General features: G+C 39.9%; 2 protein-coding genes across 12 annotated transcripts in view; one reads left to right on the top strand and one right to left on the bottom strand.

Annotated features, from left to right (window-relative positions):
* USP47 (ubiquitin specific peptidase 47) overlaps positions 1–11,961 on the top strand; it is a 48,232-nt gene extending 36,271 nt beyond the window's left edge. For 4 of the 7 annotated variants that reach the window (XM_083476476.1, XM_083476478.1, XM_083476477.1 and 1 more), the window contains 12 exons: positions 244–451; positions 697–812; positions 1,073–1,192; positions 1,504–2,284; positions 3,553–3,728; positions 4,513–4,593; positions 5,838–5,953; positions 6,463–6,581; positions 7,440–7,570; positions 9,039–9,086; positions 9,459–9,589; positions 10,494–11,961. In XM_083476476.1, coding sequence (XP_083332602.1) covers positions 244–451; positions 697–812; positions 1,073–1,192; positions 1,504–2,284; positions 3,553–3,728; positions 4,513–4,593; positions 5,838–5,953; positions 6,463–6,581; positions 7,440–7,570; positions 9,039–9,086; positions 9,459–9,589; positions 10,494–10,668 — 2,202 coding nt within the window. In that variant the 3' untranslated portion in view covers positions 10,669–11,961. Of the gene's footprint in view, positions 1–243; positions 452–696; positions 813–1,072; positions 1,193–1,503; positions 2,285–3,552; positions 3,729–4,512; positions 4,881–5,230; positions 5,954–6,462; positions 6,582–7,439; positions 7,571–9,038; positions 9,317–9,397; positions 9,590–10,493 lie in introns of those variants that run through there. The other 3 variants (XR_014519429.1, XR_014519430.1, XR_014519431.1) reach the window with 3 other exon arrangements.
* DKK3 (dickkopf WNT signaling pathway inhibitor 3) overlaps positions 10,492–22,589 on the bottom strand; it is a 28,328-nt gene continuing 16,230 nt past the window's right edge. For all 5 annotated transcript variants that reach the window (XM_083478612.1, XM_083478613.1, XM_083478614.1 and 2 more), the window contains exons 5-8: positions 20,118–20,210; positions 19,157–19,301; positions 15,021–15,177; positions 10,492–14,252 (exon numbers count right to left, since the gene is read on the bottom strand). In XM_083478612.1, coding sequence (XP_083334738.1) covers positions 14,039–14,252; positions 15,021–15,177; positions 19,157–19,301; positions 20,118–20,210 — 609 coding nt within the window. In that variant the 3' untranslated portion in view covers positions 10,492–14,038. The remainder of the gene's footprint in view (positions 14,253–15,020; positions 15,178–19,156; positions 19,302–20,117; positions 20,211–22,589) is intronic.

Raw genomic sequence — 22,589 nt, 5'->3', positions numbered from 1 at the left:
AATTTTCCTGGTCCACTTTTTAGTAGGGCTGAGGGGAATCTTGACATGTCTAGACCGAGCATGCAAACACCTCTTAACGTTATATTTATTTCTCATATTTTCTTAAACTCAAGGTGGCTAGAACCAGTTGATCAAATTGTAAAACTTGAAATAATAGTTCCCTTTTACTCCCGTTTTGACTGAATGCTTGCTCAGAATTAGCAAGCAGAATTTCAAGGAATTATTCTTCATCTTTGCATTTAGATAATGGATTTAGAAGAAGCGGTTCCCCTGGATTGCTGCCGTCTTGTTAAATATGATGAGTTCCACGACTATTTGGAGCGATCATATGAAGGAGAAGAGGACACTCCAATGGGAATCTTGCTTGGAGGTGTTAAATCAACATACATGTTTGATCTACTCCTGGAAACAAGGCGACCTGACCAAGCTTTCCAGTGTTACAAACCTGGTGGTAAGTAATATTTCTTAAAGATTCCCTGTGTATCTTTAATTCCTTCAATAAACATGCTTAATTCAGCTAAACTGAGGGATCTTTGAATCAGTCTTCTGAAATCATTTTATACAATTATGCTATGTGCTTTCTCTGAAGAGATATTAATTTATCTACTAAATGGCTGCAGCTGTTGAAATGATGACCTTTCTTCTTTTCATGTAATGTGTCTTCATGTGTGATAATTTATTTTCTTATTTTGATAGAAGTCATGGTAAAAGTTCATGTTGTTGACCTAAAGCAAGAAACTGTGGTTCCTCCAATTAGTGTCCGTGCTTATTTGAACCAGACAGTTACGGAATTTAAGCATCTCATTTCAAAGGTAAATCAATTGCATCATCTTGTGTTATTGCAATATTCACTCTTGCATGGCATTTGTGTTTTATAAAGATATAGTGTGCTTTGGTCCATGGGGTCACAAAGAGTCGGACATGACTAAACGACTAAACAACAACAACAAAGATACAGCAATATCTATATTGTATAAAATGTACCCTGAAAAGAAATTATATGCAGATTATCTTTTTATAGTCAGCTTGCAAAAAACGATTAACAGTATCTTATTTCTTTTGGCCTCCTTAGACTGTACATTTGCCAGCTGAAACAATGCGGGTTGTGCTGGAACGTTGCTACAATGATTTGCGTCTCCTCGGTGTGGCTAACAAAACACTTAAAGCTGAAGGCTTTTTTAGGAGCAATAAAGTAAGATGTTATGTTAAATTAGTTTTGTCTTGGGAAGTGCTAATGTTGTTTCTTAAATCCACTGTATGTCAACATGTGTTTTTTAAAATCCTATATCTCAAATGGCATATGAAAACAAAATGAGATGGGGTGGCTTCCAAAGAATAACCATTGTCTAGATTTCAGCAGTATTGGCTAAGACCATAGACCTGTCCTGTAAGAATAACTTAATTGACAGATGCATCCTTTGTGTATTTCCATATCTGAGTGCTCTATACATAAATTTCTTATGAAACAGAATTTTTCTTCTTCATTTCATCTCTTTATTTTAGGTATTTATTGAAAGTTCAGAGTCTCAGGATCGACAACTGGCATTTACAGATTCACAGTTATGGAAACTCCTAGATCGGCATGCAAATACAATCAGACTGTACGTTTCATTACCAGAACAATCTCCTGGATCACAGTTCAGGCGAACAGTTTTACAGAAAGCCAGTGGAGACTCTGGAAATCTAGATGAAATATGTGAAAGAGTGAAAGGACCTCTAGGTAATATGAAATCAGTAGAAGCTATCCTAGAAGAAAGCACTGAGAAACTTAAAACCTTTTCTCTACAGCAGCAGCAGCAAGAAGGGGATAATGGAGACAGTAGCAAGAGCACAGAGGCAAGTGACTTTGAAAACATTGAATCTCCTTCAAATGAGGTAGACTCATCAGTATCAGCAGAAAACCGAGAACTTGAAAACCAAATACAGGTTTCTGATCCAGATAATTTCCAGTCAGAGGAGCGATCAGATTCTGATGTGAATAATGACAGGAGTACAAGTTCGGTGGACAGTGATATTCTTAGTTCCAGTCACAGTAGTGACACATTGTGCAATGTAGACAGTGCTGCTATACCCTTGGCCAATGGACTTGACTCACACAGCATAACAAGCAGTCGGAGATCCAAAGCCAACGAAGGGAAAAAAGAAACATGGGATACAGCTGAAGAGGATTCTGGAACCGACAGTGAATATGATGAAAGTGGGAAGAGCAGGGGAGAAGCACAATATATGTATTTCAAAGCGGAGCCCTACGTTGCAGAAGAAGGTTCAGGAGAGGGGCAAAAATGTATGTATGAAAGGCAAAACATATGTTTTGAAATGTACATTTTTATTATTTTACATTTGCATGCATCCTTTCAACAAAATTTGTAAATTTACCCACACACGTATTTACAAAATGGAGAAAGATGCTCCTAGATACTCAAGAGTGATATCCAACTTTGGCTCACCAGATGTAACAGATCTTTCCTTTCCTCTTATATACTGTACAGTCCGCTGCATCCCTGTAACTTAATTTGGAGGATCTGGTCCAGGGGTCAGCAAACTTTTTCAGCAGACCACTGTCCCTCAGACCTTGTGGGGGGCCGGACTGTATTTTGCAGGGGGGGGGGGGGGAAATGAACGAATTCCTATGCCCCACAAATAACCCAGAGATGCATTTTAAATAAAAGCACACATTCTACTCATGTACAAACACCAGGCCAGCTCCACAAATAACTCAGAGATACGTTTTAAATAAAAGCACACATTCTACTTGTGTAAAAACATGGATTCCCGAATCTTCCGCGGGTCAGATTTAGAAGGCAATTGGACCGCATCCGGCCCCCGGGCCTTAGGTTGTCTACCCCTGGTCTGGTCCCTCAATCCTCTAGAGCAGATTTTGGAGGTCTGCAGAGAGCTGCAGGATATGGAGACCCCACTTTGCAAGTGAAAATCTGTTGTGCTGACACTGCTGGATATTGCCCTTTGGAGAACATAAAAGGATGAGGTGTGGAGAATTCTCTACTGCCCAATATTTTATTGGGAACCTGCATGTTTAATCTTCATATTTTGGCAGAGTATTTGCATTTGAGTGAAAATGGTAGGTACCATTTTGTAGTTGACAGGAAATGCTGCAAATATGCCGTGCCTCTTCTGCGTGACAAAAAAGGGGGAAAGTTAGAGAATGTTCCTTTTTGGGAGGAGGGGATGACATCCTCCCCAAACTCTTGGACCTGTGTGCCTGTAATTTGGCAAACATTATTCATTTTGAAAGGGCAACTATGCCTATAAAGTTTATCTACTTCTGTCAAAAAGAAAAGTGTCAGGCTTTGTTTGTTTTTTGTTTTCTGATAGTGAATGGGGGTAGGGTTAGCAAAGCAGATATGAACATCCATTCCATTATACTTGTTGCTGAACTGGGGTTCACAGTCTGCACTTAGTGGAGAGCACTTGAAGATGATTCACTTGACACTGCTACATTACAGGAGTAGCATAGTAGATATTAGCAAGTATACATTATGCACAAAGAATTTCATTGGGTTTGTTTGTTTATTTCTTTCTTTTTTGCTTTAGGGCTGTTGATTCATGTTGATAAAAGAATTACGCTCTCTGCCTTCAAACAACACTTGGAGCCTTTTGTTGGCGTTCCATCCTCTCAGTTTAAGGTCTTTCGAGTTTATGCCAGCAATCAAGAGTTTGAGAGTGTTCGGCTGAATGAGACTCTTTCATCCTTCTCAGATGACAACAAGGTTAGCAAAATCTGCTGTTAAATACTGAAATACATGTAATAAGGTCCAGAATATGGGGATTATTCAGATATTTTGCAGGCAAAGCATTTGTCTCTGTGTTGCAATATAGGGACTTAGTAGCTACATAGGAAAAACCACATTCTACAACTAGGGTAATTTATGAAACTTTGTTAAATATATATATTTCATAATTGAAACTGTATTTTCTCTTCACCTTACTTGTAGCTAGATGACTTGGAGGGGTCATCTAACCCAAATAGTATATTCCACATTAAAAAAAAAATATCCCTGACTTGAGTCTGTTGAACACCCTTTTTAAAGTTTCTTGCCACACCTTCCTTCACCCTCCTAAAATCTGAGACTCTAAATTTTGTGGGACAACCATTCCCTCATGCCTGTAATATCAAAATAACAAAAATCTGTGGGCCTTCTGGTGGTTATGATTCTTGCTGTATTGACTTAAGGGCGTCGACTTGACCCCCACATTGTGTGCTCTGCGCTTGGCCTCCTCCCCGCACAATATCGGGCGGGGAGGAGCCAGCAAAGTGCAGCCGCCGGGCTCCACACTTGGCCTCCTCTTGCCCGTGCAACATCAGCAAGGAGGTGGAGCGGGTCACAGGATTTTGGGGGAGCCCAGGCCCTTTCTTGAAAAATTGGGGGAGGGGCTGAAGACTCCACAGCCCCCACCACTTGACACGCCTGGTATTGACTATATTCCATGTTGATGATAAGAGACAGCTAACATCTAATCTTGTTTCTATTTCCCCCACCCCTAATTTAAAAGATAACAATTCGGCTTGGGAGAGCATTGAAGAAAGGTGAATACAGAGTCAAGGTTTATCAGCTCTTGGTAAATGATCCAGAGGTAAGTAAAGCTTGAAAACTCTTGTGTTTGGGCTAGCTTGTCATCTGAAAGTTGGACCATTTACAGTTTAATTATTTGAGTATGTGCATCATCATTTTATGGGAGCCACTGTGACAAAAACCAGAAATTATCTCTGGGAAAACTTGTGCATTTAACATATAAATTGTGGCATGAATCTGTTGTCACTTAGTTGCCACATAGAAGGTGCAGATTATAGAAGCACAAATTCAGTGGAATGCATTATTGCATGCGATTTAGCACATTAAAAGTAATTCATTTCTATTACAGTGGTGCCTCGCAAGATGAAAAAAATCCGTTCCGCGAGTCTCTTCGTGTTGCGGTTTTTTCGTCTTGCGAAGCAAGCCCATTAGCGGATTAGCGCTATTAGCAGCTTAGCGGGCTTAGCGGATCAGCTGATAAGTGGTTTAGCGGCTTAGGATCAGCTGATAAGCGGCTTAGCGGCTTGGGAAAAAGGGGGGGGAGGGGAAAAACCCGCAGGAACTCGCAAGACATTTTCGTCTTGCGAAGCAAGCCCATAGGAAATTCGTTTTGCGAAGCACCTCCAAAACGGAAAACCCTTTCGTCTAGCGGGTTTTCCGTCTTGCGTGGCATTCGTCTTGCAGGGCACCACTGTAAGTGTCATTATCATTCTAATTAGCCTCTGACTGTGCTCACATGTCATGGTGAACCAAAAACCATGGCTTACTATTGCATGCTGCTGAATTGCTCTTCTTTGCTCCACTCATCCTTGAATTGGGAACAAAAAACCATATGAGCCTTGGATTACTGTGATGTATGAACCAGCGCTCAAGATTTGTTTCCTAGCTACTCCCTGCACCCATGGAAGGAATGGTTGAATATGAGCATGAGGAAATACATAAAATAAACTAGTCTAGTGTTGTTTCCCCATTACTAACAATAATTGGTTAAATCATTGATGTTGACTTCATACAACACAAGACAGTGACATGTATTTTCCTTAATCATTAAATGGACATGACACATAACAACAAACTTTTTAAAAATTGCATTGCTTTATTACTGAGTTCTGCATACCTTATAAACAGAAATCCTAAATAGTCTTTGTCACATTGGTGGTGATCATGTGTGGAAACCATGGGGTATTTTTTTCAATGCTATGGAGGCTATGGCAGCAGCCCTGTATTTTATAACTTCACCTTTTATGAGTGTGTCAGAGAGTGATTTCTCTAATAAGCTTAATAATTTTACATTTGTTTTTGCAGCCCTGCAAGTTTCTTCTAGATTCTGTTTTTGCTAAAGGAATGACTGTGCGGCAGTCAAAAGAGGAGCTACTTCCTCAGCTCAGGGAACAGTGTGGACTAGATCTGACTATTGACAGGTAAATTACACTACAGTGAAGTTTATGTGAGGTGCCTAAAGCCTGAACTCAAGATGCTCACAAAAATGGGGTACCGTTGATTTTTGCCATTTAAAGCAAAAAGTATGGGGAAATGCTACTTTTTTAAATTACGTGTTTTAAAATTAAATCTTGAGCAAATATAGTGTGACATGGGAAACCTAGTTTGCTTGTTCAGTGTTGTCATGGACACTTAGCACAATGTATCACACAATATCTGTCTTTGCATCAGACTTTATATTGTTTCTCATGGAACAAAAACTTTGCTCCATTTCTGCAAGTTCAAACATCTTAAAAAACAAAGGATTCCATATGGATATTGAAAAGTTGTATTAGCCCTCTTAGCTCAAATTGGCTAAGTGCTTGTAGTAGAACACATGACCTTTCCCTAATGTAAACAAGGCATTCAGATTAAATATTGTGGCCTTAATCTTGATAATGATTTTGTTTATGGACATATGCTAACATTTCTGCAAATCTTTTTCCTGTAGATTTCGCCTGAGAAAGAAGACCTGGAAAAATCCAGGAACTGTGTTTCTGGATTATCATGTTTATGAAGAAGACATTAATATTTCAAGTAACTGGGAGGTTTTCCTAGAAATACTTGATGGTAATAAGATTGCACAGTAAAAACTCTTTAGCTTAAACTGTTGGAAGCCTTTTAATTGTACCAGAATTAGCTAGCTATATTATCAGAAAATTATCGGTTTTTTAAAAACACATTTTAGTGAGACAAAGTGCAACCAATGTGTATTGATGTGTTATAGTAATTCAAAAGGGACAAATGAGTGGCAGGAGCTGTATTAAATTTCTTGACTGTGTGAGTGAGATGTCTTAGCATAATCAGTTTTGAGAGATTCATATGCAGGAAAGAAGTTCAAATTAGAAACTAGATTTAAAACCTATAAATGTTATTCATGGGTATCTTTAATGAATTTGTGAATATCTGTTCTGCAAATAGTTTTTTATTGAGACTACACATAATATTTAATTCTGTATCTGTGGAACTATTTGCTCAAAGTCTTTACATTATCTCAAATATTTTCTTTTAAAAATTAATGTCTATTTTTAGTGACGCTTATACAAAAGTTCATACCCTGTACAAAGTATATTTTTATAATACATCACAATAAAAGAAATAGTTTTAAAATCTAATCTAAAAAGGAACAGAAGCAAAAAGATGGAAAGGCAAGAGGGGGTGGGGAGACAAAAGAGAAAATGAAAAAAGATAAAAATATTTCTGCTTCTCTGTTTTTCAGCTAAATATAGTATGCCATTAACATCTAATTATTCTATTTTCTATAAGCCATTTTTTTCAATCTTCAAATCCAGATATTGCAAGTTCATTTTCTCTTATGCAAAAAGTCCTTGTATTTCCAATTCTTAATAAACATCAATAATGATTTTTCTCCGATTAAACACATTAACTTTGTCATCTCAGCTAATAAGTTTATCAAATCTTCTTCAGGAGCAGAAAAAATGAAATCTATGTCACAGCTTGCTGTTCTGTCAAGAAGGTGGAGGCCATCAGAGATGAAGCTGGATCCATTTCAGGAAGTAGTTTTGGAGAGCAGCAGTGTTGATGAATTAAAAGAAAAGGTAAATTACAGAGCAGTCCTATGGAGGGCGGTGGGCGGTGGGGGAAGAGTCATCCAACACCCTACCTGCTAATTGTGGTCAGGGCAGCTTTTGTTCTCTTTGCCTCTCCTATTGACACCAAAACACATTTTTCAACTCAAGAGTCGTCGCATTTATTTATGAGCAACTTCTAAGGATTGCATGCCAGTGGTAGATGGAGGTCAGAGGCAAAAGTGGGCAGAAGAATGTATGTGACTCTAAACTTTTCAGCCATACAGAGGTCAGAGGTTTCTATATGCACACACTTCTTGCTGTCTTCCATTTCAAACAATCAAGAGTGATCAGTCTAAGGATACATTGTAGCCAGAAAAGAGCACTTGGAAGAGCAAGATGAGTGAGGGATGTGGACGGGGCGGGGGGGAAGGATGTGACCTAGGAAAAGTCCCAAGGGCTGAATAGAGAGGCCTGGATTGTCATATTTGGCCCCCGGTTCTGAGTTCCCTGCCCCTTCTGTAGTTAACTGATTAACCCCAACTGGAGGGAAAATTAACTATGGAGCTGTACATCTTTCCATATCCATCCTATGTGATGGTGACCTCTGTTCTTCCCCACCATGGAACTCATTCAACAAACTGAGGCTTAATCCAGACAAGACACATGCTGATGGTGGTTAGTTATGTTGATGGGGGTTGAGAAGGTCACATATCCATGTAAAGATCATACTTGCAGTTTGCCAACAGAGGTTTTGTTTGGTATTTACAAATGACATTCAATATGTGAAAAGCTGCACTTCTTAGGATTTTGTGCTGATTGTTATGTCAAGTCTTGACACTTGAAGCCCTGATGTCCCTGGTAGCAAGAAGTAGCTTCTTCTAGATTCAGCTAGCTGGAGGCTTCAACTAGCCTTGGAAATAGCTTGGCCACAGTGATCCATGATTTGGTAGCCCTCCAGTTGGATTACTGTAATGGGTTATATGTGGGGCTGCCCTTGAAGATGACAAGGAAACTTCTGTTAGTACAGTACTTGCTGCCTGTTCATTTCCAAGTCCAAGTATTTTAAAGCTCTAAGCAATTTTGGTCTGAAATGTCTCCTGTCACGCCATCCTGCCTATATCCTTAAGATGTTTGGGGCCTTTCTCTTGAGTCCTTGGCAGAGTTTTGTATGTATGTACTAAGGAAAAAATTCTTTTTGCAGTGGCAGACATGCTTAAGACATTTTTCTCAGCCCTGCCATTTATGAAGGGTTATGTTGCCTCAATCTTCTTTTTAGTTTTTATATTATTTTGTTGCCTCTGTATAAATTGCATAATGAATATTGTATTTTATTTGTAAGTGGAGTAATTTAATGTCTTATTGTATACTATATTCAAGGAACATTTAGAAATATTTTAAATAAAACATAAATGCAATTTGTGATAACAAATCTGCTACTTTATCTTCTATTTATCTCTTCATGAAATAAATCTGGCACTGATTTTTTTTTTTACAGCTTAGTGAAATAAGTGGAATCCTTTTAGAAAACATTGAGTTTGCAAAGGTGAGAATTTTATTTTTCTCTTAATCCTGCAGTGTTTTTTTAGCTTTTAACATGAAAGCCCATTCCTATGCACTAGCTGTTTGACACAAGCGTCTCTGTACTCATACCATAGTGGACGATATGCTAAATCCTCTGTTGTGGGGAGGAGAGTAAATGGCGAGCAGGGGTCTGGATGATGAGTGCTTTCACTGATGGTCTTACTGTATCTGCAGTTGCCCATGTATAGTATGGTTCTGACATGTGGGTACACTCCCCACAAACCAACAAGCTTGGGAAGCGTGGGGCCATGATGGACAATATCTCCCTGGCAGTTTCCCAACATCTTCTTGGTGTATAGATGTTCTTTTTGCTAAGGTGCTTTGTTCTTTCCAGGGCAGAGGAACATTTCCATGTGAGATCTCAATTTTAGAAATACATCAGGATTTGGATTGGAATCCTAAGGTTTCAACACTGAATGTATGGCCTCTCTACATCTGTGATGATGGAGCAGTGATTTTTTATAGGTATGCCTTTCTGTTGTTGTTTTTTAAATACATTGAAAAACATAGTAATTGTTTGGTACTAAACCAATAACAAAGTTGAGGCTGCAATTCTCCCCCCCCCAAAAAAAAAACCCAGTGGGGCAGGAATGGTCAGTGGATTGTGCACAGGCACTCCTTGCAGTCAGCCTGCCCAAGTCTGGTGATCCTGCCAACTCTGATTAAATTAAACTTCGGTGTGTTCTTAACCCTGCTTTCCAGATGTTGCTGTCTGTGGGGAAGCTAGCACATTAGGCACCATACAAGTGTCCTCAGATCTGCTGTGCCCACCACCAGACTTCCAACTAAGTATTGTGTTAAAACACTTTTTGTGCACCGTTGCCACTGTTCAAGTATTGTATGTGCAACTACTGTGGTAACTAAAAGACACAAGTGACAGAGTATGCAGCTCTTTGCAGTTATGCCCGTTCACATACCACCAGTGAAGTACGGACAACTAGGTCTTTTCCTCACCAATTCAACAGTGTATCTGGTCCAAAAATTGGCTCTCACTTCAGATATCTATATCTATTCAGAGCAATGTCAAAGTTGATTCTCAAATTGCTTACCGTATACTTTCAGAGTCTAGGGTTGATGAAGTATTGGTGACACCCTGTTTTCAAAATGCAATATTCTTTTCAGACTCCCTAATTTTGCCTCCAGCCTAGCAGTACCCCTTACTTATGGATTTGGGATAGGACTATTGCTTCAGGGGGACCACTTGGAGAAAAACTGTCTTTAGCATGCATCTACTACCATGATGTGCCTAGCATTATGCAAAGAATTTTTTAAAAAATCTATTGACTATGCCTTAGATTAAAAATGAGCAAGCCCTATTTATTTAAGGTGCATTATTATGGAATTTAAAATTGTTGTATTTCTATAAAAGGGATAAAACTGAAGAAGTGGTGGAATTGACGGAAGAGCAGAGAAATGAGTTAATGAAAAAAGAAAGCAGCAGACTTCAGAAAACTGGACACCGTGTGACCTACTCCCCCCGTAAAGAAAAAGCATTAAAAATATATCTGGATGGAGCACCAAATAAAGATTTGACTCAAGACTGATATTTCAGCATTTTCCCTGGGGAATTTTTTGTTACATGTGAGAGGTACACTACTACTGTGTAGTGCCGTTATGGCAGGACATTAGGTGTAAAGACACCAGCACTGATTGGTAAAACTGCAGCCCAATCAAGCTCAGTGCCCAGTCAGGTCACTTTTTGATTTGGAATCATGTTGTGCACTATAGTCAAATGTACTGTAAAGATAAAAGGGATGTGCAAATAAACAAAACGAAACAAAAAATGGGGCGGGGAGGGGTAATGAGCAAATCGACCATGTGCACATAGCAGTAGCTAGTAAAATAGCCTCAAACAGGATATTCATAGCTTGATAATAAAAGCTGTGCAAAGGCCATGAATGAATTCTTTTCTGTTTTGTTTCACTGATGCACACATTACCTCATTGAAGATTTCTGAAGTAAATGTGACAGTGGCTTTTTGAAAAGCTCAAGAGTGGAAATGTGATGGAATTGGCAGAATCCAACCCTTAAAAGTTAACATTTTTATCTGAATCTTGTTAAGATTTCTCTTCTACAAAGCAGGACATCTCTGAAGTAAAAAGAATAAATAAATGTATTTTTTAGCAGAAGTTACCATTACCAGCAGATGGTGTTTCATTTTGGAGCAGTGTTGTAACCAATTTTTATTTAGGTTTGATTATAACAGGTGACTTCACTGTTCCATTCAGTGTGTAAATAAAACTCTGTCCTGAGTTAGCAGAACTACATTTCAGCTGCTTACTATGGTATTTCTCTTCACATATCAATATTCACTGTATACATTTAAAAGTATAGCTGCCTATTTAAATTTGTATTCATTTTGTGTTTGGCAAATGCTGGGTACTTAGATTTGTAATTTTCCCTTGTTACTGAGTTTTTGGGGGTGGGTTTTTGGGTCAGCTACTTATTTTTGTACATTTTTGTTTTTGAGCTCTTACAGGTTTGGATCTTCTAGCACCATTACAAGTCATACTTTATTTTTCTTTGGAGTTGATCATAGTTTTTATATGTAGCTTTTTAAAAAGTTGGACATCTCCCAGTATAAATTATCCAGTAGTTCAGGAGTGGTACAGATTGATGCAGTAAATATGATTTCATTTGCAAAGCTTAGACAAGTAAGATTTTGCTTTGCTAGGTTCTTCAGATCAATTACAAACAATTCTATAGAAGGTTGTCCTTTTTTTCAGAAATACCATCTAATTTATATCAATAAAAGGTTTTGGTAAACTTTTCCATGCCAGATGCTGTTTACAACAATGAACATGCCAATAAAACATTTGTTCATTCTGTTATTTTAATAACATTTCTCTGGACTTCTTTTAATACTGAAAATATTTCATCTAGTGTTCATGATACCAAGTTTTTCTTTTTGGATTTAACTTTCAAACTAAAGGTCTACTTAAAAGTATGCAGCCTGCAGAAATTATCAATGCCCTGCAGCAGATTATGGAAGAAAGTCACATGCAGCTTGGTGTCAGTCCTATGCTTTCAACATGCAGTTTTGAGACAAGGGTTTCAAGTTGCAATTCAGAGTGCTGCAAGAGCCAGATCAATCACCTTTTTTAAAAATGGTGATGCTAGGCTGCAGGGCTGAACCAAATAAGGAACAAAATGATGTTCCAAGTAATTTGGGCATCAGATTTCAAACCCACCTTCCTGTTGCTATTTAAGTGTTATAACAGACTTACGATCTTTAAATAGTTGAGTGAGGGGAGGGGAGAGCAAGGACTTGGTTCAAGAAGGTAGCTTTCTTACAGCCAAATAGGGATGGGTATGGACTGGACTGGACTGGACAGACTGCTATTGCCAGGCATGCAGGTGCATTCTATGTGGGGGAAATGACTGCAGAAGTTAACCATTACATGTTACATCTCACAGCCAGATGCTTTTAAAGAGTATGGTCTCTTGCAAACTCCCCTTATCTGACTATGCCTGCTTTGAAATTAACACACTTTGGAGGTGTCTGCATAGATATTGAATTGGCATTTTGATAGTTATCTGGCAGCTACACTCTGTCTTGGCATCTTTTTAAAAAAGGGGTTTCAGTACCTTCCTTAGAAAACATGAAGAGACTGCCCTTAGCTGTAATATAGAATAAAGTTACCTGCCACAGTATTTGTAACTCAGCTTTGACAGAGTCAATTACCCTTTTTCTCTTTCATACTGGAGCGGGCTGGGTTCTGTTTCCACTCTAGCCTCCAAATGCAAGAGTTCCACCTATAGTCTACTATGTGCTAAATATTATCTGTAGTGATGTTATTTGAAATAGGGCTGCCAGACATCCAGATTTTCCTGGCCATTACCAGGATTTTAAAGGCAGAATTCACATCTGGGGGAAATTTCTGAAAGGCGGCACTTTGTCCTGGATCTTAGGCAAGTCAATAGAAAAATCACATTTTTCTGGCATTTTTGTAACGAAAAACCTTAACAACTTTGGGGTCTTCCTAAAGCTTAAAAGGTCTCACAACAGGTTTAGGATAAATTACTTGTGAAGTTTGGACCTGGTGGTTCTTAGCATTATTCCGGGAGGGGCGTGACTGCTGGAGCAGGTGAGCCTATTGGTCATATCACCAGGTAAGGGCTGCAATAGATAATACTAGGAGAGGGGCTCATTACTAGAGTGTGCCCATTACTAGGGAAGATAGTAGGATCCATGTGCCTTTTTTCAAACCATACTGCTTTATTGTAAGTGCTCAATAGCAAATATGCATTGTATATAAAACATACATGCCTTCTAGAACTTGCTTCTAGAATGGGATAAAATAGCTATCTAGAGGAATGATTACTATCCATTTGATGTTAAAGTTTCACCCCACTCAGATCTTTGTTAGAGATGCTTTTTACTAATTATTGCTAAATTACATGCCACACTGACTATTCTCATCTTTTATACCTCAAGTCCCTGTAGTTGCTGTTTTTCAAAAATACACAGTTACAGCAGTGTCATTAGTTATATTTTAAAAGACTGAATAAAAACAATGCCCAGTCCAAAAATCAAGAAGGCTCTTGACAAATTTTGAAAAAACAAGCAACATATACATAAAATGCAGAGCTCAAACCACCACCAATAATCATAAATAGACTTAAATTAATCTATCCATCAACAAGTTCAAATCATGCCTTGTTTAAAACTCAAACTTGTTCACAAAAGTGTCCATTGACAACTTTTGACATTTTAGTGTAGAATTTGGTTTGAGCTTGAAAAGAGAAAACCTCATCTGATCATGCAAGGGCAGAAGAAGATAACTATGTAGAATATACTCTCAATTATTGCACTTATATCCAGTAGTGAAAAGAGGTGCAAGTTTAGAGTTATCAAACAAGACACTGTCTAAATTGCTAGAATGGTGAGTGTGACTAACTTGCTTAACTACTTTACATTTCATCTCCAAAAATCAGATCCAGTTTCTTTGGATCAGTTAAGTCTTCATCCAAACCTTCCTGTACTTCTGTAATCAATCTCTCTCCATAGTCGCCAGGAATGTGTGAGGTTACAAAATCCAGAAGTGATATTTCATCCACTGGTAAAGGCTTCTCCTCATTTTGGGTCTTATTGAAAGAGAGTTCACACAGAGAATCACTGCTATGCCTGTTGAGAAAGTTGTGCATTTCTATTAGATAAGTTGTACAAGTGCCTATGCAAGCATGCATACAAGTGTGAGAAACCAGTCCAAAATGTAATTTGCTTCAGGCTATGAAGCATTTTAAAAGTAGCCGGAACATGTACCCTTAAAATGCAATGGTCCTGTTTGCAATTCTGTCTTTGGATATATCCAAAAGTAGACCAGCGCTACTGAAAATTCTTTCCATTATCCCTGAACTCTGAAATGATAACCCTTCTTTTGCCACTGTTCAGTTAGGGTCAAAAGAAAGGCAAATCTGATATATTCATGGCATTTATGTCCTATGGAAATAAGGTTTCGGTTTTTTAATACTCTTTAGCTCCACTTGAACTGAAGACAAACTTAACCACTTAACCACAGAGGCTTGAGTTAGTCTTGAGTAATTTGTGCCCTTGATTTAAGCCTGAACAAGTAGGATTGTATTCTTAAGTTTCTTGGGAAGATGAGACCTGGTCCACCCCAAAAATTAGCAGTCAAGTATTTTTGCAGTGTGCACATTCAGCCCCCAGCCTGGTATCCTCCATATATTTGGACTAACTCCTGTCAAGATCTGACAACTGGCCATGCTGGCAGAGACTGAGTTAAAAGCCCAGTAACATCTGGAAAGCCACAGGCAGGGAAGGCTTGTCTAGGAAGTCGCGTGTCCAGAAAATGGGTTTATTATCAGTGAAAAATGAGGTGTGCACACACGATCTGCTCCTGCTCTTGCTGTGAAAAACAATCAATTTTCCTACCTCTGCATCTGACAAATGAATCCATGTGCACATGGGCAGCGATCGAGGGCTCCATCTGGCTCCAGCTCCCATGTAATTAGGTTAAGAAGCCTGTTTGAGGGATCATAGCAAGGCTCTCTCTCTCCAGGCAATGGGGTGCACACAGGGAACAGAAGGTCTGTAGGTAAAAATTGGAAAATCCAGTAAAACGTCTGACCTCTTCAGTTTCACATGCAGAATATGTGCAGGTTGAATGTGTAAAATAAGGAATATATACATACATATAAATTTGCCTAATATTAAATATAAGACAAGCTGAGTTTGCGTAGCAATGTCAGTCCTTTTCCTTCCAACAAATTCTAAGGGTTCACCTAGAAAAACTTTCTTAATTCACTTAATTAAGTTACAAGGACACAATACACTACTAATGACAAATAGATCCACAGGAATCCTAACCCTAACCAATATAGCACATGTATTAATTATATGTGTACCATCTTGCTTTCAAGGCCTTAAAACAAGCCTGCATATATCTCCATCCTGAAAACCAAATTCACTTATTGCACATTCTTGTGATAAAGGGTGGTGTTCTACTCAGAAGAAATTAGTACCATTAGCATACCATTAGCAGCTAGTAATCTCAACACAGCATGTCCTGCTCAAGGTATGAGCAAAAAGATAAACATGATGTCTAGGATTATTTGAAAAGAACCGATATGTTCATCTTAGGGAAATGGGAGCTAATTTGCTTATTAACAGATATCAATGTTATCAGCATCTATTCTATGTAAGATGCTTCAATTACCTTTATCTTGTTTCTTTACAGTACCTTGTTTCATTCCATAAGAGCTGTTTGAGATCAGTGCTAATCCTATTTTACAGATGGCAGAGGACTAAAAGCTAGTGGGAACACTTGCTACCAACATACCATATGGTGATAATTTGTATGGGAAATCTCTTCCTCTGACAATTTCTCTTTCATACTGGGTGACCATGAGAAAAAAGCCACAAGACAGCAAGCTGCCCTCTGGACATCCAACAAGATCACGGAAGGGCAGGGACATGGACTGAGGTGAAAGTGTATAGGACTATGCTACCTCTCCAATTTAAGTTCAGGAAGACTTTCCCAATGCCTAGTTCTCATTTTCATACTCTTGACAATGGGAGCTTTTCCTCAAAAGCATTGTAAAATCTCTAAAGCAGAGCCTCAAGAAACACAACCTCCCATATCAACCACCTTGCAAATACAAAGTAGACTGAAAGGAGTTTCAAGATTAAGAAAACTGCTGTTAGTTGACAGGAAATCTCGCACAAATCATCCAGAGGTGTGTTGTTTTTTAAGTACTATTTTTATAGCATCATGCTCAGTTGTCAAGCACACTGCTTTACCATTTGGCCAAATTTTGTATTATACAAGATGTGCATTTTATGGATTATTCTCTGCCACAGACTTCTCCTACACATAAATATATACCAACCTCCCCCAATCTGCTGTGCTCCAGTTGTTTTGGAGTACAACTCTTTGTCTATGTCCAAAGTAAGATGAAGAACAAGCAAGTGGTAGGAGGCAGCTGCAGCCCAATATAGGAAAAGAGGTAGTAAGGGAACACCTAGCTACTTCAAATGAATTCAAATCTCCAGGGCCTGATGAGCTGCAGCCAAGGGTACTAAAGCAGCTTGTGGATGTAATTTCAGAGCCTTTGTCTATTATCTTTGAGAATTCTTGGAGAACAGGTGAGGTCCCTACAGACTGGAGGTGGGCAAATGTTGTCCCCATCTTCAAAAGGAGAGGGGGGAGAAAAGTCCCAGGTAACTACTGACCGGTGAGCTTGACATCGATACTGGGGAAGGTCCTAGAACAGATCATTCAACAGTCAGTCTGTGAGCATTTAAAAAAGGATGCTGTGATTACTAAACCTAGCATCGGTTTCCTCAAAAATAAGTCATATCAGATCAATCTGATTAGATTTTTTTTTTTAATGGAATTGCAAACTTGGAGTATCAGGGAAATGCTGTGGACATAGTGTATCTTTATTTCAGTAAGGCTTTTGACAAAGACTCCCATGATGTTCTCACAAGGAAGCTGGTAAAATGTGAGTTGAAAGAGAACTGTTAGGTGGATTTGTAGCTGGTTGACTGACCAAACCCAAAGAGTACTCATTAATGATTCCTTGTCATCCTAGAAAAAGGTGACAAGTGAGGTGCCACAGGGTTCTGTCCTGGGCTTGTTGTTGTCTTTAGAAATGACTTATATAAAGAAATTGAGGGGCTGCTCATCTAATTTGCAGATGGCACCAAACTAGGAGGGGTAGCTAATGATGCAGAAAACAGAATCGGAATTCAAAATGACCGTAACAGATTGGAGAACTGGGCACAAGCTAAAAAAATGAATTTCAATAGGAACAAATGTAAGGTTCTACACTTAGGCAGGAAGAACCAGATGCACAAAAATAGGATGGGGGACACCTGGTTTACTAGAAGTACATGTGAAAAGGATCTAGGGGTCTTGGTGAAACACAAGCTTAACATGAGTCAACAGCAGCAAAAAAAAGTTAATGCTATTCTAGGCTGCATCAACAGAAGTATAGTGCCCAGATCAAGGGAAGTAATAGTACCACTGGTGGCGCTGTGGGTTAAACCACAGAGACTAGGACTTGCGGATCAGAAGGTCGGCGGTTCGAATCCCTGTGACGGGGTGAGCTCCCGTTGCTCAGTCCCTGCTCCTGCCAACCTAGCAGTTCGAAAGCACATCAAAGTGCAAGTAGATAAATAGGTACCACTCCGGCGGGAAGGTAAACGGCGTTTCTGTGTGCTGCTCTGGTTTGCCAGAAGCGGCTTAGTCATGCTGGCCACATGACCTGGAAGCTGTACGCCAGCTCCCTTGGCCTATAGAGCGAGATGAGCACCGCAACCCCAGAGTCGGCCACGACTGGACCTAATGGTTAGGGGTCCCTTTACCTTTACCTTTATTCTGCCTTACTCAGACCATACTTGGAATATTGTGTCCAATTCTGAGCACCACAAGCTGGAACATGTGCAGAGGAAGGCAAACAAGTTGATCAAGGGTCTGGAAACTAAGTCTTATGAGGAGTGCTTGAAGGCGCCTGGAAAAGAGTCTGAGAGGCGATATGACAACCGTCTTCAAATAACTTAAGGGCTGTCACATGGAGGAGGGGCATGTTTGTTTTCTCCTGCTCTGGAGGGTAGGACTCAAACCAATGGCTTCAAGTTGCAAGAAAGGAGATTCCAACTAAAGATTCAGAAAAACTTTCTGAGGGTAAGAGCTGTTCAGCAGTGGAACAGACTCCCACGAGAGGTGGACTCTCCTTCCATGGAGGTTTTTAAGCAGAGGTTGGATGGCCATCTGTCATGGATGCTTTAGCTGAGATTCCTGCATTGCAGGGGCTGGACTAGAATACCCTTGGGTCCTTTCCAACTCTAAGATTCTATTATTCTTGTCATCCCTAACCATTGACCATGCTGGCTGGGGCTGATGGGAATTGTAGCGCAAAGCATCTTGAACAGGGCTGTCTTAAGCATATCCGGCGCCATGGTGCAAAGATCCCTCCAGCGCCCCCCCCCAACTCCAAAACAAGGGAGGTGGAAGTGGAAAACGTCCTCTGCCTCCCCCACTGCCCCGATCCGTGGCGTGGCGGTGGCGATCAAGAAGGAAAACGTGCTGGTGGACATGCTCTCCGGTGTCAGGGCGCCCGAGAAGGCAGCCCAGGAAGGCTGTGCACCACCTTTCGCCAGAAAGCAGGAGGACAACGACCGGGAGCAGGGCCATCTTTAGCAGATGCAGAGGCTTGGGAGGGAAGCCTCTGCGGGGATCGCTCTCCTCCTGCAGAGGCTTGGGAAGGAAGTTGCACAGCCACCAGCCATATAGTTGGCGGGGCGCAGCTGGCGTGTGTGCAGGGAAAGAGGAGGCTGCCGGCAAAGCCGTGCAGCTCCCCCACTCACTAGGGTGCCCCTGAGAGGCCAGTGCCCTGGCGCAACGAACCACTAAGACCAATGGGAAAGACGGCTCTGATCTTGAAGGTTGGTGAAGAGCAATATACAGTGGAAATGCAAGCTCACACACTGAAGTAGTTTCTTGCTTGGCCTCTCGTGCAAGGGAAAGAATAGGAACAACAGCAGAAAATGATGTAGTGGCTGACCTTTTGAAAATGCACAACACATTCCAGGATTGCAGTCTTTCTGGTTTTCACAAATCGTTCCATTTTCTCCTTTTGAGGCAGCTTTCACGCACTCACCCCAGACGCAGAGTTGATGTCCACAACACTCCACATCTCGAGAGCATTGCTTAGGAAAGAAAAATAAACACACACATGCTGAATTGGTTCTTAGTCATCATGGGACACACAACATCATAAATACAGACAATATAACCTGGCTACAGTAACTTGCATCGGGCATGAACGTCTTCATAGACCCACTGACCTAGATTCTGAAAGGCCACACTATCACTGCATCAGTAATTCTGTAACAGCTTAAAATAAAAACATGTCGCATTGCCTAAGAAACACACCAACACAAACCACAAAGAAAAAACAGTTATAGTGGGGTGACTTGCTCCTGATCAAAATGTAGCTAAGTTTGGATTACTGTAATGTGCTCTATGTGGGACGGTTCTTGAATACTTTCTGGAAGCTGGTGTAGACCAATGGCACAAGCTAGGGTTCAAAAAAATCCAAAAGTAAAGAGGATAAAGGACACCTTTGTAAAGTACCCTATTATAGTTTATCTGAATAAACCTATTTTGGCTATTAGTTTAAAGGTTGGACTTAAATGTAGAATCCTGTTCCTGTGAAAAATCCGGTTATGTTTTCCACCATGCTGAACAGGGTATTTCCTGTCATTACATTTAAGGCTCACATATAAACAATTAAAACCATATGTTTCCAATTTAAGTTGAGAGTTCAGCAGGCATTTCATCAATACTTTACCACCTTCACTCTGGTTTTCTTGTACTTAAAATAAATAGGGCCTGTACTCTACCAGTCCCTATTATTCACATTACCTAGGCATCACACAATCAACATAGTTCCATTATATAACTTCAGCCTGCCTGCCACGTTAAGAAGAGCTAGATGGGGGGAAGGGGGATGCGATGCTCACTGTGTGTTGAGTTTTGCAAACATGACACCGGTACTCCAAGCCAGAGAATTCACAGTATTTTCCTGTCTCACAGTCCTCATCAATAATGCACTCCTGAGAAAAGAAATGACATACCTTTGGTAAGTATAGAAGAAATAGTTGCTGTGATAACATCATATGCAGCTAAGATTTACTAGTAGCAGACTGGGACACTGCGGTTCTACACATTGCTTTGTGCAAAGCTATGCGGTCAACCTATTACTTGAAAGTAAAGAATATCCTTTTCCAATCACATACAGTACATGCAGAGTTGCGCCGAACTTTGTCCCACGTCACAGAAAACAGCAAAACAATTCTGTGTTGACCTCCCTGGACGCACTCATTCAGTAACACTAGATCAATATATTATGTCAGGTCATATCAAAGAGCTGCTACAAATGGTACATAAGAGTCCAACATCTTACACAGCAGTAAGAAAGGGGCAGACAAGTAAAAAAGTGATGGACATATTTCAGGCTGAACTGGATTCCTAGCTGGATTCCTTTCATCAGTTTCTCAAAAGAGTACATGACTTCCCCAAAAGGTTGAACACAAGATTTTATTGCAAAGCAGTTTATTGCGTGTTTAAATTTGACATCTTCCTTGTTTTCTAGGCTTGGGGAAGATTTCAGTTTCAGACATTTTCAAAAAAAACTAGCAGCCAGCACACTGAAGGATTAATATCTTAGAAATATTGCCATGGACCTCATCAGATGTATTCTAGCTTAAATACTTTCCAAGTACTTTTGCAGACAGTATAAGCTGCGGAATGATGTGGAAAAAGGCAAAGAGCCACTTATACCACTGTAATTATATAAATGGTTATAGTGCTATACCAAGAAGAATGTTGAAATCACGAATCATAAGAATGCTTCCTCCTCATTTCTTGGCTATGTAGTTGGCACCTTACTGACTTATAAGTCATGCTGACTATGGAAATCAATGGACTTAAATTACTTGAGACTATTGACTTCAATGGGTCTACCCAAAATACACTTAATGTTCCATATCACTCTTAAGAGTACAGAGCTGGGCTTAACAGGAGAGTGCCTAAATTAGGCTTGATACAACTAATATTTTAACAACTCACTGTATTAAAATAGAACCACTCTTTGCTGTAGGGGTTACTGGGCCAGTGTGTGCATTTTGAATTTTAAGAAAGTGTTGTGGGTACCAGCCAAAAATGGCCGCCATGGAGGGGCACTGCATGACACCATGTGGTTGCCATGGTAGCATGACATAACAAAAGGCATACACCCCTCCATTAGCTATCCCCCAATCAATGGGGAAAAGACCTGCATCTAGGACTGCCAACAGGATTTCCTGGAGCAGGTACACTGTATGTGGATTGGGCCTCCTGCACCCTCACCCTCACCCCCCACAATCTATTGGCAACTGCTGCTGCTTATGTACCTATATTTACTTAGCCTGGCCTACCTCACAGGGCTGTTGCAAAGATAAAGGGGGGGGGGAAGATAATGTACACAACCTTGAGCTCCTGTGTGGGGTGGGTAGCAAGGTAGAAACATATAATATCATTCTCAGATAATGTTGAGAAAGCAAGAAAAGGAGTTTTCTTGCTTTAACAGCAATGTTTCATTGTCTCAACAAACAGTATTTCATTGTCTGACTCAGTCCCTTTGTATCTGCAGTGGGCAGACTGTGGTATAGTTTAATCTCAAAAAAGGAAAAAAAGAAAAGGAAAAGGAAGAAAGAAAGCTTGACGTTCCAAAATAAATTAGTTGTCAAGAACTGCCAACTTTCCACACTGATTAAAAGTCATGCTTGGTTAGAGAGGCCTGTGAATTTTAAAATATAAGAAGGCAGGGAACCCCCTTTGAGTTTGTCAACATCCTTCAGAATAAGGTCCTGATTCTGAGCAGCTAAACTCACCTAATATTAGAAGCTTGTTTAAATGGGTCTCAGATTCCAAGAGCAGCAACTTTGGCCTCAAGAACCTAGAATTCAAGACTTACCAGTCACAATGGATTGTACACTCTTATGCTAGGTGGAATTGTGTTTTCAAAGGCTCTCTTTTATGAGGAAAAGAACACTTGTGTAATTCTATGAAATAGACTGCATTAAATTCTGATAAGCTATATAAGCTGCCTATAAGGAAGTCAACATGAAAGCAGTTCACAAGCGCTTGAGACTTTGACTAACAAGACTTGAGGTCAACTCAGCCAGAAAACTCAGTTTCCCTCACTGGCACCCAGGCTGTTTCCTTCTGCATTATCTTGTACAAAAATAAATTGTGAATTGCACCAAAACTTTGTATGTAACCTTCATCTACCTCAGGTCTGCTTTTGCTACTGTATAAAGTAACTTTTAGAAAATACTTGAAGAGCTGCAAATAGACAAATGTCTTCTATAGTGCATGCAGCTTCTCTATGCCAACAGCTTATTTAAAGCTATGATAGGTATCCATGGGAAATCTGACTTGGAGAGTCAGAG

The sequence above is a fragment of the Podarcis liolepis genome (genome assembly GCF_965112155.1).
Source record: "Podarcis liolepis genome assembly, chromosome: 1".
NCBI lineage: Eukaryota > Metazoa > Chordata > Lepidosauria > Squamata > Lacertidae > Podarcis > Podarcis liolepis.
The sequence above is the reverse complement of the archived record's forward strand: the minus strand, read 5'-3'. Positions and strand labels throughout refer to the sequence as shown.